The 14,778-nt window shown below is 64.4% G+C and overlaps 1 protein-coding gene across 1 annotated transcript; it reads right to left on the reverse strand.

The window, feature by feature from the left end:
* Positions 1-723: 723 nt before the first annotated feature.
* Positions 724-6,841, reverse strand: LOC119520356 (wiskott-Aldrich syndrome protein homolog). Its single transcript, XM_037818151.1, has 2 exons — positions 6,585-6,841; positions 724-1,791 (listed from the first exon to the last, which is right to left on the reverse strand). The coding sequence occupies exons 1-2, from the start codon at positions 6,839-6,841 to the stop codon at positions 1,575-1,577; spliced, it is 474 nt and encodes a 157-aa protein (XP_037674079.1). The 3' UTR covers positions 724-1,574.
* Between the last annotated feature and the right edge of the window lie 7,937 nt (positions 6,842-14,778).

Below are 14,778 nucleotides of genomic sequence, written 5' to 3' on the forward strand. Positions count from 1 at the left end.
CTGCGGGTCCCCGGGCCAACGTCAGCGCAGGGGCCGGCGGGGACAGAGGGCCCCGAGGGGCGGGGCTTAGGGCGGGGCGGGGCCTCGCGGGCGGAGGACCTCGAGGCGGGCGGGGCGGGTGGCGGCGCTGGGCACTGCGATTGGCCCGCGACGCCGCCGGTCGCTCGAGGAGACCAATTAGAGGCGACCCCGCCTCCTGCCCCGCCTGGCGTCTTCCCGCAGGTATGTGCGGGTTGGGCCGGCGGGCGCGCTCCTTAGCGCCGCCTGGAGGCCTGGGGGGGAAGAAGGGGTGTGTCTCGGAGGCAAGTTCGATGCTCCACCCCCTGGCTGGGGCACCCCAAATCTTTCCTCCAGGTCTGAGTTACCCTTTGGGTGCCAATCGCCCCAGATGCCCCCAGCTCAAGCACCAGCCACCCTTCAGGTCCTGGCAGCGTGACCCCCCCACCGCCCCAGCTCCCGTCCCCCTTTCAGCTTCCCTGCTCAAGCTCCATCAGTCCCCTGGCCTCAGGACATGGGGCACCCCGCTCTGTCACCTGTCAGGCCCAGGTCCCTCCTCGTCACTCCCAGCACGAGGACACCCCTCAAGGTCACCTTTCCAAGCCCGGGGCACCCCGTCTGCCCATGTGACTAAACGGGCCTGAAATCCCTCCCCACCCAAAAAGCCAGAACCCCCCGAGGAGGGACAGGGACAAAAGGAGGGAGTGAACCTCAAGACACCAGAAATGAAGCGGGGGCAACTTTTATTTAATCAAACAGCAGGGACCAGCTCTGGGGGGCTCAGGGTATCAGCCCCCCTTGGGGGGCTCTCTGGGCCTGCCAGCCCCTCCCCATCTCATCTGGGCAGAATCTCCACTTGAACTTGCATTTTTCCTAGGCCAGAAAAAGGGTGGGAGGGCCGTACAGAGGGGCCCCAGCACCGAGCAGACCCATGGGGGACCTTGATCCCCTCCCCGTGGGCCCGAGCAGGGGGTCACTGCCCCTCCCCCGAATTTAGGAAGCTGGAGGGGCCAGGCGTGCTCCAGCAGACCAGCCTGGTTCCGGAAGCCTGGAGGTGGCATTTAACGGTCTGGGGGCCCACGGCAGCTTCCTCTTGGGTAACTGGCAGCTTGGGAGGTACAGGACCAGCCCGTGCCCCTGTCCCACTCGGGAGAGGAGGGGCTCTGGGGTGGGGGGGGGTCCTCAAGTGCAGAGCGGAGGAGGGGGAGCCTGCAGCAGACAGCTGGGCCCAGCCACCCAGCCACCCCCCATCCCAGGCCCCATCCCTCCCACGTCCCTCTTCCAGAACCCCCCCGGGCAACACCGGCCCACCCAGGGGAGGCGGGAGGCCACAGGCTCCGAGGGGGCTTGACTCCTGTTCCTGCTGAACTGAGCCAGTCTTCCCAAACCAACTGTGTTTCAGCTCAGTAGGCACGGGAGGCAGAGCCCGGGGGAGGCCTGAGCCGTCCGCGGGGGAGAGGGGTGGCAGGGGCCGCAGGAGGAGGAGGAGGAGACGGGGCCCGGGGGGGCGGAACTTAGCCACTGTGAACACACGACTTGTTGGGGACCCTGCTCACAAGCAGCTAAGCCCTGCTTCCTCAGGCCAGGTACAGGGCTGGGGGACGGGGGGCCTCCCCGCCACCCCACCCTGGGGGGCAGAATCCTCGGCAGTGGCGGCCCCGTAGGTAAGGCCCAGGGTCAGTTGGAAATCCCTGGCAATGTGATTTGTGGCAGACACCAAATCCCATCCCCAGGAACCCCAGCCGGCCGTGGCACAGGGACGTGGGGCAATCGGGTGAGGCCGGCAGCTGGCACCTAAGGGAGAGAGAAAGAAGAGAGGAAAGAGGTGGTGAGATTTGGGGCCGCGTCCCCACTTCAGGTCCCGTCCTGCGGCTTCTGAGGCTTTGTCGGAAAAAGTCTCCCTCCCCACGTGCAACTGGTGACAAAGCTGTCACCTCCTCCCCACTGGTTGTGCCCTGAGCCCTGGGCCCCGAGAGGTGGAGATGCCCCTAAGGAGGCTTCGGGAACATCCAAAGCCAGGTTCCCTGCCCCCTCAGCACCCCCACCCCATGCGCCCTGGGCAGGCCAAACGGGACAGGGCGAGAGGAAGCCGAAGGGGTGCGGGCAGGAGGGCAAGGAAGTGATCTCACCCCAGCTGGCGCCACTTCCTAGAAGCCTGAAGGGGAGAAGGAAACCACCAGGGCCTCCCCCCCAACCCCACCCCTGGTGGCCCCGTCTCGGCGGCGGCCGGGCCCCAGCCCGAGCCCGAGCCCTGCCCACCACGTCCCATCCGAACGGGCACAAAGAATGCCCAGCTCTCCCCTTAGATGCGCACACACCCGCCCTAACAGCTTGAGTTTCAAATCCCGAGCTTGGCTGTTTCCCAAATGCCCTCCAAGCCTCAGTTTCCCCACCTTTAAAGAAAGCCAAGACCCTCCGCCACGTAGCACAGTGGGGTTTCAGCATGAGCGTGTGACGCTCAGCAAATGCCAGGCCCCGGAATTTGCAGGGCCCGGGACAAAATGAAAACACCGGGCCCCTTGTTCAGAAATTAGAATTTCAAGACGGCGACAGCAGAGATTTAGAACCAAATGCAGGACCCCAAAGGTGGCCCAAAGTGTGCGGTAAATGGAGCTCCTCTTTACGAGGGCTGAGAAGCTGGGAGAAACTGCAGCTCTGGAGCCAGCCTTCCCCGGAGTTTGAACTCCGGCTCTGCAACCTCCAAGCTGGGCGACTCCAAGCAAGTCACTCAACCTCTCTGGGCCTCAGTTTCCCCATCTGCAAAACAGGGATGATAGGTAGCTACTTGCTATGTCACAGTGAGGCACCTCCGAATCCTGTGGTTATTAACCCAGGGCTGCTGAGGTCCCCGGGGCCAGGCTGACCACAGGGGGCACGATGGAGACGGGGACACCCCACTCACATGGGTAGGTAGCACCCCAGCACCCAGCTCTGGAGGCACCCAGCCCTAGCAGACGGAGGGGGGGAGAGGCACCCTGCTTCACCCACCCCCCGACACAGAGACGCTGGCCGCTGTCATTCTCCTAGGACCCCACGGCCCAGCCGGGCTCAGCCCTGTCTCTGCAGGGTCTGGGGACACCCACCCAGAGCAGGCGAGGCCCTGGAGGGCGGCCGGCCTCCCTGGGCCACCTCCGGAAGTGAGACAGCACATTTGTGTCCCAGGGAGGAGGACGGGAAGGGCGGCCATTTGGCCAGGCCTGTTTCCTGTGGGGTTTCCCCTGCACAGAGCCCCGGGCGGGGGCCACGGCCACTCCCGGACCCCACAGGCACAAAGCGCCTGGGTCCCTGTGCGTGGGGGTGGCGGGAACCCCACTACACGGGTGCCTGGGAGCAGGGGTCCCCCCACTTCACCGATGGTGTGGCTCTCGGCTTGGTGGTGGGAGACGGTGCCCAGGGAGGGCCAGAGGCACGGGGGAGGGGGTGGGCCCTGGGGTGTGGGAACAGACGGGCCCCAGACTGCACCAGGACACCCCAGGCGTGTGTGCGTGCTTGCACGCCTGCGTGTGCAACTAACTCTGCAGACGGGGTGCGTACACTGGAGACGAAAAGCGGGCACATGTATGGCAAACCACCCCCTCCCCTCCTTGCCCCGCCAAACCCCATGTTCCAAGAACTAATCAGGGGGGGTGGCTTCCATGAGGGGTGCCTGCCACCCCGGCCCCCCACCCCCAGCCTGGTCCCCAAATACTTTCCACCCTCGCAGAGCAGCTGGGATCGGAAAATACCGAGGGCTGCAGGCCCCGCCCTCCCCGCCGCCACCGCCCGCCCTCGTGCCTGTCACTAACGCTTTCCCTAATGGACCCAGAGTCTCAGCAGAGGCTCCCGGGGTCGGCCCCGAGCCAGCCGCCAACCTGGGCCTGCCCCGAGCCGCCCGCCCGCCAGCCCCCGGCGCCCACCCCGCCGCGGCAACAAGAACCGAGCGGTGGCAACGGGCAAGCCCTCAAAGGCTGGCACCAGGCTGGCAGAGGTGGCCCCCGGGGGGCAGTGGCAAGTGGGTGGGCCCCGCTGCCCACCCAGGGCTGGAGGAGGCGGGGAGGGGGGACTCAGGAAGGGGTGAGTAAGTGAGCACTGAATCACTTGTTATAAATAGGGGAACCGTGGACGTCACGTCCCAGCCCCCAACGGGCCTGGCCACGCCACACCCCAACCCCTGGCTTACACTGTAATTTGCCCCCCAGTCCGGCCACAGAATCCCCCAGGCACCCCCCTAACACACCCCCATCTCCCTGCCCACCTCTCTGCCTTCTTCTCAGGTGCATTCACATCCCCTGGCCTTTTGGAGCACCACAGAGTGCTCCCCCTCCCTCATCATCCTGACAGTCTCCAGGCCCAATGTTTGCTGTCCCTGGGCTCCCCGGGACCGTCCCAGGATATGGGGGGCCGTGGTCCTGGAGGGTGGCACCAGGGCGGGGAGGCTGAGGGGCACAGCGGCTCCGAAGCCCATTCCCCCACCAGCGGCCCCTTATCCCCGGGAGCCCCACATCCCGGACCCCCCAAACCCGCTCTGCCCAAGGGCCCCCGCTCGGTGACCGCGCCCAGAGTGGCGCCAGCTCCAGTGCCCTGGAGCCAGGCGCCGCTCGGCGTGAGTCAGCCTGTGCCCAGCGCGACGGCGTCCTTCTCTCCCCAAGGATTCTCACGCCCCCACGCCCGCTGCCCCTCGACGCACATCCTTCCTGGGCGGCCACGCCTCGGCGTCCACACAAGACGCCAGCCGCAGAAGGGGAGGTGTCCGGGAGGGATCCGAAGAGGACTTGCGTGAGGGAGGGGGAGCACTCCACCCGCCGCTTGCTTTCTGCATGCTCCCCGTTGACAGATGGAGAAACTGAGGCCCGGGGACACTCGGAGGCGGCCCAGCGTCTCGCAGTAATGGGTCTCCGGAAAAGCCAGGCCCGAATCTGGGGTAAGGAGCCAGGCCAGGGCAGGCCAGTCAGTGAGCCCAGGGAGGAGCAAGAAAGAATTTTCTGGAGCGTGCCGAGGGTTTCTTGGGAGTTATTTGTGGCGGACAGACTTCCCCGGTCCACCCTTCAAGGTGAAGACCAAGTTCGGCCCAGCAGGGTCTGAAAATGCCCGAAGGTGTGTCTGAGAGCCACCTGGGCCCACGGTGAGCGGGTCACACCCCCTGCCCAGAGCAGTTACCCTGATGGTTCTCCACTTGCAGCAGGCAAGGGGGGTGAGCATGGGGGTCCCTGGGAGGACCGCCCCCCCACCAAGCAAGCATCAGCCTCTGCTCTGTCTTTCCCCAGTGAGTGGAGACCGACCGGGAGAATATAGCCAGGCCGGGCCACCGAGCCCCCCAGACACACCCTGTCCCACATGTGCACCGCGTGCCAGGGCCGGGCCGGGCAGCTATTTTTGACCCCCCTCAAGTGGCCCAGACAAGGCCTGTCAGGTGGGGCCTGGAGGGAACTTCCAGGGGACATCCAGCAAGGGCAGAGGGCCCTGGAGGCCTCCCTGGGTACCAGGACAGGGCTGGCACCAGGCCCCCAGGCCCGTGCCTGCCCTCCCAGGCTGGCAATCGACGGGTGAACACGTGCTCGGGCCGGCCCGGGCAGGGCGCGTGGGTGAGTGGCTGGGGCGTGTCCACCCCTCACCTGCTGGGTGCTGCCCTCCAGCTCCGGTGTGGCTCCCCCTCATCCCAGGGCTCTGACACCCCCCACCCCACCCCCAGCTCCTTCCAGCATCTGTCAGGGGCAGGTGGCGGCTCGGGGCAGGGGTGGGGAGGGGCAGGGAACAGAGAACCAGCCTCACCTCCGGAGGGATCACCGGGTCGCAGGGGTCGGGGTCAGCGGGGGGTTAGTGGCTTTGCAGGCAGTCAAGGCTAAGGCTGGGGTCAAAGGTCAGACTGGGGCTGGGATCAGGGGTCTGAGTTCTGTCCGGGCCCTTCCCTCCCTTCTCCTGTAACCCAAGGGCACAGGGACCTGATTTGCAGAGGGCTGGGGAGGAGCCCTTCGAGAACCTCCTAATCCTGGCCCACCTTTGGGTTCAACCACTCACTCTGGGGCCCCAGGGAGGGGAGGAGGGAGAGAAGAGGGAGGACACGGACACCCCCACCCGGCTGCGCTGGGCCCCACCAGGCCCCACCGGGCCCCTGGGGCTGGGGAGCCTTTCCCATACTCACTGGCCGACATGTCAAGAACTTGAACAGCTGTGGGGCCATCCACGCATCCAGGAGATCCCCCCAGCCCGGCCACCAGCCCCAGCATCCCCACCCCAGGCCAGCAGGCCACCCCTGGGGCTCAGGCACACACGCAGCCGGATCACCTGCCTCACCGGCCCCCCGCAGCGCCTCTCATGAGTCCCCTGGGGCAATCTGGGGTCGGGGGTGGGATTCGCATCCGCCCCTGGGGAGGGGAGTAGAGGCTGGGCCGCCGTGCCCCCCATCTCCATAGGGGGCGCCCGGGGACTCGGCCGCCAGTGCAGGGTCCCCCACTCCCCCTCCAGCCCGGCGGCGGCGCCCTCCCCCTCGCAGAGGACCCGGCGGGGCGCACCCCCCACTCCGCCCACGGGTCCGGCGCGGAGAAGTTGCCGCCGCCGCCGCTCGCCGCTCCCTCCCCGGTCGCCCCCTCCCCGCTCCCTCCCCGACTTACCCGCGGGGGGGGGAGCCGGGCGCTCCGGGCAGCCGCCGCCGCCCCGGGCCCGGCCGGAGGAGCGCACGGGCGGGCGGCCGGCGACTGGCCAGCGACGGGACGGGGGCGGCCGCCGGCTGCGCTCCTCCCCGCTCACTGGCCGGCCCGCCGCGGGGCCCGATCGCTTTTAAAACCTTCCCGTCTCCTCCCCCCCCCAACCCCCCCACTCCCCGGCCGGGCAGGGGGCGGGCGCGGGGCGGGGCGGGCGCCGCCGTCATGCGCCCCCGGAGGCGGCCCGCCCCCACGTTGTCTCTCCTGCCCCCCAGCTCTGCCCCGCGCCCAAGTCGGGCCCAACTTTCTAGCTCCTTGTCCCGAATCCATCTCGTGTCCAACCCGGGACCGACGCCCCCCCCCCCCCCCCCCCGCCCCGGTCCTGGGCCGGGTCTGGAAGCCGAGGCTCTCCCTGCCGGGCAGCGGAGGGAGCCACGGGGCCTGCCGCCCAGCCCCGCTCTTGGCCCAAAGGAGCAACCCAGGAAGCTGGGGTGGGGGGGGCATGGTAGGGGGGGTTGCCACCGTCCTGTCCCCCCACCCCGCTCCAGCGCATGGGCCTGGGTGTTCTGGGATCCCGCCAAACAGGAATCCCCACTTCTACCAGTTCTACAGGGAACATCCTCAGTCTTCAGGCTTAGGAAGTCCCTCCTTTTATCCCACCCAACCCTCTCCTGCTGCCACTCAAGACAACTTTCTGACGCCAGTCCAGGTGGTCCGGGGTCTGGGTCTCCTTCCCCTGCTCCCTGCTTCCCGGCATCCCCATCCCCCACCCCCACCCAGGGCCTCTGGGAAACTCCCCAACTCCTGGAGTATCCCCCAGAGAGAGAGAGAGAGAGAGAGAGGAGAGAGAAGAGAGAGAGAGAGAGAGAGAGAGAGGCCCTCCCCCCATCCCTCCTTCCCTGCGTGCGTGCACGGCTCTCCCTCCACCGGGAACACGGCGGCATTGTTCCCCAGGACGGCCGGGGCCCTGCCTCGGGGCCTGGCCCTGTGCCCAGGTGGGGGGCCGGGAACAGAACTCTGCAAAGGAGGGCGGGGTGCCCTCTGCCGCCAAGCCAGGCTCCTGGGGCACGGCCCACCGTGGCTTTGCCCCCTCCGGGACAGGACACCACCACGCCGCGCCCCCGGGGTCTGGCGCCCAGAGCACCCCTGCAGATTTCTGAATGCATTGCTTTGCGGGGGGGGCTCTTATTCCCACCCCCCCCAACATTCCGGAAGTCATATTCCTGGGGCTGCAGATTGGATTCTTCCCCTTTTGATGAACACTGGGAGGAACTCGGCAGCAAGATCAGGCAGGGATCCCCCTCGCACCCCCAGATTCCTCCAGGGACCCCATTCCCTCAGCTCAATTCAGCCAACTCCCACCTTGGGTTTTGGGGGGCTTGGGGAGAGAAGGGTGGTAGCCCCGCCTGGCTACCAGAGGCTCCTGGGTCTTTCTTCTCCGGGAGGCCCGAGGGGCAGGGTGGCCCTGGCTGCAGGATCTGGCAGGCTGGGGCAGGAAGGAGCCAGATCTGCCTGTGGGGCCCAGGGGAGGATTTGGGGTGGCACAGAATTCCCCAACTCAGGGCGGCACCTGGTGGGGGAAGGAGTGTACCCGCCCCAGGGCCTGGGGAGCAGCTAGAAAGAAAGGAATGAGGTCTGGTTCTCCGGAATCAGAAACCGCCCAAATTATAGCAGCAAATGTCAACCCTGTCCTGCCCCCACCCCAATCCCCAGCTCCTGCACCACCTTCTCACCCCAGATCAAGGCCTCCCACCCAGACACCCTCCCAGCTGTCATCAGTCCAGTCGGGCACATGTTTAGGGGTAATGCCTCCTCCAGGCTGGCCTGTGGGGTTACCTGCCCTCTGTTCTCCTGCACACAGCTCAGACCACCCTCAGCTTGGAGGGTTTTCCCGGAGTCCCCAGCCCTCCCTCTGGATCTCCCGGCACCTGCCCCCCACCCCCCACTCGGGAGCTGCCCAGTTGACCCAGGGGGAGCAGTCAACGGAGGTGGGAGCTCACCAAACTGACCACCTAACCCTCTGTCATGACAGGTAGGGATCAGGGCCAGGGCCAGGCCAGGTCAACTTGCCGACTGGCGCACAGGCATCCATTTGTCCATTCTGCAAGCATCCATTGGGCGCCTGCTGTATGCCAAGTGCTGTTCTGGGCACTGTGGACACAGCAGAGAACAAGACCAGAAAATCCCTGTCCTCGTGGGTTGACATCGAATGGGGAAACCGTCACAAAAGCAAATAGGTACAACAGTATAGCTAAGAATATATATATATGCACTAAGGGAAAAACTAGCAGAGATCAAGGGGGATCAGGAGTGAGGGGGTGTGGGGGGCAGGAAAGGAGGTGACGATGGTACAAAGACTTATAGGAGGTGAAGCTACATGCACCCACGGGAAGGGTTCCAGGCAGAGGGAACAGACTGTGCTAAAAGGCCACAGGTGGGGAAGAGCAAGGAGGCCCGTGTGATGTAGGCGTGGGAGTGGGGGGTCACATAGTGGAAGAGCATGGCATTTCAAATCCCTGCTCCCCAGCTTTCTGGCTGGACGTCCTTAGCCAATGGCAGCACCTCTTGAGCCTCAGTTTGCTCTCTGTAAAATGGGGCTGAAGACTCAGAGCTGGGAGTGTCCGGGTATATGCGTGCACACAGATACACTGGGTATACCCAGGTACACCCAGCAGAGAAGGAAGGCCCAGGAGGGGTTGGGGGGGGGGAACTGGGGCAGGGGGTCCTGCCAGGCCCCGCCTCCCCGCAGGTCACCCCGGTTCACAGGCAGGGCCGCCTGCGGGGACCCATGGCAACGCGGCACACAGAGACATCAAACAGGCCGGACCGAGGAAGTCCCGCGTCACTGTGGTTAGCGAGGCTCCGCCCAGCCCGGCCCCCGCCTGCTGGCGGTTGGGCTCCTGCGTGCCCGTCAGGGGCCCTGCCTCCCGTTGCCCGGGAGACCAGCTGTGTTGTGGCCCGAGCAGGAATCCCACCACCTGTCCCCGTCACCAGCCCCCACGTCCGGGGCAGGACCTTACCTGGTGGCCCCCGCTCACTGCCCCTCCATTCAACTGCCCCAGCCCAGCGTCTGCAGCGCGGGAAAGACACTGCTGTGGCTCAGGGCACAAAGTGGCCCCAGGGATCCGGCCCTCCCCACACACACACACACACACACACAGCCAGATGCCGGGAGTCCCCAGGGCAGGGTCAGAGGGGAGAGGGGTGGTATTGCTGGAGGGTAGGGGGGCATGGTGGGGTGAGTTAGACAGGAATAGCCCCCAGGCCTGGCCCAGCCCCCACCCTGGGGCTGACTCACCCCCCCCCCAGCACGCGATGACGTCACGGCCTGGCCTGCCACCCTAACCTGGCACCGGGCCCGGGAGAGGGGGCGCCCAGGAGGCACATCTGGCTGCCGTCTCCCAGCTAAGCCCGGGCTGGCATGCTCAGGGTTAATGAGGGGCCCCCTTGGGGGGGGTCTCCCCCTGAATCCCATCCCCACTTTCCCGGGGATTTCGGGCCCCAGCCCCTCTGACGTCACTGGGGGTTGCTATGGCGACGGGCCGAAGTTCCCAAATAAAATTACCGCGGGCGGGTTAAGTTTCCTAGGAGGCAGCCGACCCGTAAACAATGGCGGCGACAGGCGAGGCCGGTCTCCCCTCTCCCCCCCCACCATTTCTGCTGGGACTCGGGGGTCCCTGGGGCGACGAGCAGTGCCCCATCCCCGTCTGGATCCCGAGAACCCCGGGAGCACCCAAGAAACTGGCACCCAGATGGGGGTCCCCTAGGCCACCATCGAGATGTGGAGGGGATCTGGGGGGGGAGTCGGAGCTGCAGGGAACAAAGCAGGGACCTGAGGGCCGGGCTCCACCCGCCGCATACCCCGCTCCCCCCGCCCCCGGCCGGCTGCCAGTCCAGCTGTGGCTGCTCCCAGCTGCCCGGCGCCCCACATCTGGCGGCCGCGCGCGCACTTCCTGTCGCCCCGGCTGCCGGGAGGGAGGTAAAAATAACCGGCCCCCCTCCCCCGGCCGGCGGGCGCAGACGGCGGATCCTCCCGGCCTGCAGGAGGGCGAGGCCGAGCCCCAGTCCGCGGAGAGGAGGCCCCCCGAGGCCGGCCCTTCCCACCGCCTCGGGGTCCCGGGAGGAGTGGTGGAAGGGGGTGGCAGCCATCCCAGGCTGTGGGAAGGGGCTGGGGCGTCCATGGCCTTGGAGAGGCCCTTCCCTGCGTTCCCACAGCCGGGCAGCGCCCATGCCCGGCTCCCCACCCCGTGGAGGAAGGGGTTGCAAGCCCTAACCGAGCCCCTGGTTACTAACTGCATAGACAAATTCCACTAACTCTCTGGGCCTGTTTTCCCATCTGCAAAATGGGCTAATAGGGGTACCCACTGCAAAGGGTAGTGGTGGGCTTGTTCAGTTTGCCCTTGTCCCATCCCCAGGGGTCCTCGAGATCCCCAAGTCGGTCGCCAGATAAAATACAGGGCACCCAGTTAAGTTTGATTTTCACATAAAAGACAACGATTTTTTTTTTAGTATATGTTCCATGCAATATTTAGAACATATTTATACTAAAAATTAAAAATAAAAAATTACTCCTTCTGTATCTGAAATTCAAATTTAACTGGGTGTCCCCTATTGTCATTTGCTGAATCTGGCAACTCTATCACCAACTGTCATCATGTTTGGCCTATTTCAGCATCTGCCTGCTTAGTCTCCCATTGTCCATACATTCTTCACAGAGCCTTTTAAATCTTAAATTCAATCATTCCCTCCTTCTGCCAACCACTAGGGAAAAACTCCCCCCTGCTCCCAAACCCTGCGCTCCTCACCCCCCACCACGCCTGGTCTACCCATTCCCAGGTATCACCTCCTTCCGGAAACCTTCCTCCCCTCCCTGCCACAACCTCTGCCTGGCAGATCCCCAGGGACCCCATGCCCGTCTGTGTCCCCCACTCCGCTGGGCACTCCTGTGTCCCCAAGCTCTCAGCCCTGGCGCTGGTCGGGGTTCAGTGAACATTTGTTAAATGTCACTTCCCAGGCAGCTGGAGAGGGACAGGCTGGGGCCATGAGCCCAGGCCCCTGAACCTGCTCTTTTCCCCACCCCATAGGACTCGAGGCCCCAGGTAGCCCCTCAAGTTGCCCCCTTAGGGGTGACTCAGTGCTTGACTATTATGGGATGCTGGAGAGCTGGCTACTGGGAAGCCGTCTCCCTCCCCTCCAATGCCCAGCCAGTCTTGGGGGGCTGAGGGGCTGTGCAGTCGGCACAGTCCCTGGGGGGCACATGGTTCAACCGTGACCCAGCACTCCCCACCCACCCTCCCATGTCCGTCCCACGGGACAACTGTACTTGGCACTCGGCCCACGTGCTCGCAGGCTCCCACAGACAGGCCCAAGCCAGAGTCCCTGGCCCGGGTGGGGGTGGGGGGCTATGTGCTCTGCGCTGCTGGGCCAGCTCTACTCCCCCTCTGCGACTCGGTTTCCCCATCTGTAAAATGGGAACAGCGGCAGTGCAGCCTCGGAGGGCTGTTGGTTAAAGCGCGTAAGTGCGGAGAGCAGGGCTTGCAACGCAGAATGCTCACTGGCGGCTTCTCTCAGGGGCAGGGGAGTGAGGGTGAAAAGCCCAAAGCCCCCACCATCGCCAAGGCCGGCTCCCCAAATCCTTCTAGGAAAATGGTTTCGGCCCTCGGCCACCCCCCGGGCCCAGCTCCTCAGGTTCCGTCTCACACCCCACAGGGCCTCCGGAGCAGGGCGGTAGGTGGGAGCCACGGATGGGTCTGGATGGAGGGTGGTGGTGAGCCGCTCTCCGTCTCCTTCGCCCCCATCTCCGCGCCCTCCAGGTCTTCAGCCTGATCTGAGCCCCTAATCTGGGGAAGGCCTCCCGGGTCCCGGAGCCCCTCGAGGTTCCCACCGGGCCGGGGACTCGAACCCGCGATTCAGAGGGACTGGAGGTGGGGGTGAGGGGCGGCGGCGGCGGTTGCCGGGCAACGCGCTGTTTGTTGCGGCGGGGGGCGGGGCCGGCGGCGCGCGGTGACTCAGAGCGGCGTGATGCGGGCGGGCTCGGCGGCCGGGCGGACGGCCAGGACCCCGCGGGACCCGGAGGCCGGAGGGGCCCCTGCGGCGGCGGCGGGGGGCGCGCCAGCCCCCGAGTGGGCGCCCCGGGGCCCGCGGGGCGACGGCGGAGCCTGCCCCCCGGAGCTCCTGAGCTCCCGGGCTGGGTTCGAATCCCGGGCCAGCTTCTCTCTCTCGATCTGAGAATTCCAGCTTTCAGAGCCTCAGTTTCCCCCTCAGGAAACCAGAGGCAACGTCGGAGGATGCGGTCACCGCAGCGCTGGTCCAGTGGGGGGCCTGGGATTGGTGCCCGGTTACACCCCGGGGCAGCGGGGATGCGCTGAGTCTAGGTTTGAATCCCCTGGGTCCTTCTGCAAAACCCATAAACTCGCCGGCCTCAGTTTCCCCATCTGTAAAAGGGAGGGAGCAAGACACTACTTCTCAGGTGGTTTGAGGGTTGGGAAAACCAACAGTAGACAAAGCCACGCACATCTCAGTACCAGGGGCCTGCCCCGCGTAGAGGGAAGGGGTGAAGGCTTTCCCAGTGGCCTGAGCAAAGGGGACAGGGCAGCGCGGGTGCCCTGGAAGTGGGTGCGGGTCGCGGGCCCCAGGGGAGGGTGGCTGGAACGTGGCTGCCGGCTCCTATGCCGAGGCTGGCACTGACAGCACCTGCCACGGGCGGGCTGGAGGGGGGCCTGGACGTGAGTCACCGCCCAGCTATGAGGCGTGAGTCACGCAGGGTGGGGTCCCCCGGCAGCACCCCTCCCCCCAACCGCTCCCACAAAGGCCCTTTGAGAAGTGTGCACCCCTCCCCCCCAGCCCCTAGGCGGCCCTCTCGGGGGGTGGGCTGTGGGGCCAAGGCCTGGCTCCACCGTCCCCTCAGCTAGGAAGGCGCCAGTGTGTTTCCGCCATGGCGGCGAAAAGTCACCACGGGGAAAAGTGGGCGACCCGGAGATGGGGCTTCCAGGCCACCTGAGTCACTGGGGACCGCGGAGCGTCACACTCACGGGGCCCACGCGCCCAGCGGGCAAACTGAGTCAGAGTGTCTGGGAGGGCGGGCTGGCGGGGGCGCAGGATCCGGCTTGGGAGAAACCCCTGGAAGCAGTGCGTTCCCCCCAGAGGGAGGGCGAAACCTGGGGCAGAAAAGAGGATGCTGGGGACACATTCGGCCTCCCCTCCTTGCCACACCGGGGCCTTCGCCCCACCGTGGCTGGCCCCCTTGGGCTTGGGTTAAGAGGGAGAACTTGGCCAGGGTTAGGGTGAAGGCAGTGAGACATTTGCCTCCAACACAAAACTTAAGGGAGTGCCCCAAACTCACTAATCAAAATGAAAATTTTACGTTTATGTAAGTTTTACTGACATATAAGTCACCTGCCAGGCAATGCTCGCATTTAAAGTGTGCAACCCCCAATGGTTTGCAGTGTATCCACTGAACTGTGCAGCAGTTGCCACAATCACTTTTAGAATCTTTTTGTCATCCTGAAAAGAAACTCTGAACTAATTACCAGTCATTCTCTATTTCCCTCCAGCCTCCCCAGCCCCTGGCAACCATTTAATCTACTTTCTGTCTCTATGGATTTGCCTGTTATTTACATTTCCTATAAATGGAATCATACAAGAGGTGGCCTATTGTAACCAGTTTCTTTCACTCAGCATCATGTTTTCAAGATTCACACATGTTGTGGTGTCGATCAGAACTTCATTCGTTTTTCTGATAAAAAATTATTGTAGTAACATATATACAACACAGCATTTCCCGATTTGACCACTTTCATGCATATGATCAGTGATATTAATTATATCCTGTGTTGTGCTACCTCATCCTCATCCACAACCAGAGCTTTTCCATAATGCCAAAGAGAAACTTGGTACCCATAAATAACTTCCACCCTCCCTTGCTAACTGCTAAGATACTTTCCATCTCTATGAATTTCCTTCTTATAGCTATTTCATGTAAGTATAATCATACAATAGTTGTCATTTGGGGTCAGCTTTTTCACTCAAATGCTGTCTCCGAGGTTCATCCGTGTTGTCGCATGTATCTGAACTTCATTCTTTTTCATGGCTGAGTAATATTCCACCGTCTAGATAGAGCACATTTTGTTACCTCTTCATCCACCAATGGATATTTGGGTTGTTT

This window comes from Choloepus didactylus, chromosome 25 (genome assembly GCF_015220235.1).
Source record: "Choloepus didactylus isolate mChoDid1 chromosome 25, mChoDid1.pri, whole genome shotgun sequence".
Lineage (NCBI taxonomy): Eukaryota > Metazoa > Chordata > Mammalia > Pilosa > Megalonychidae > Choloepus > Choloepus didactylus.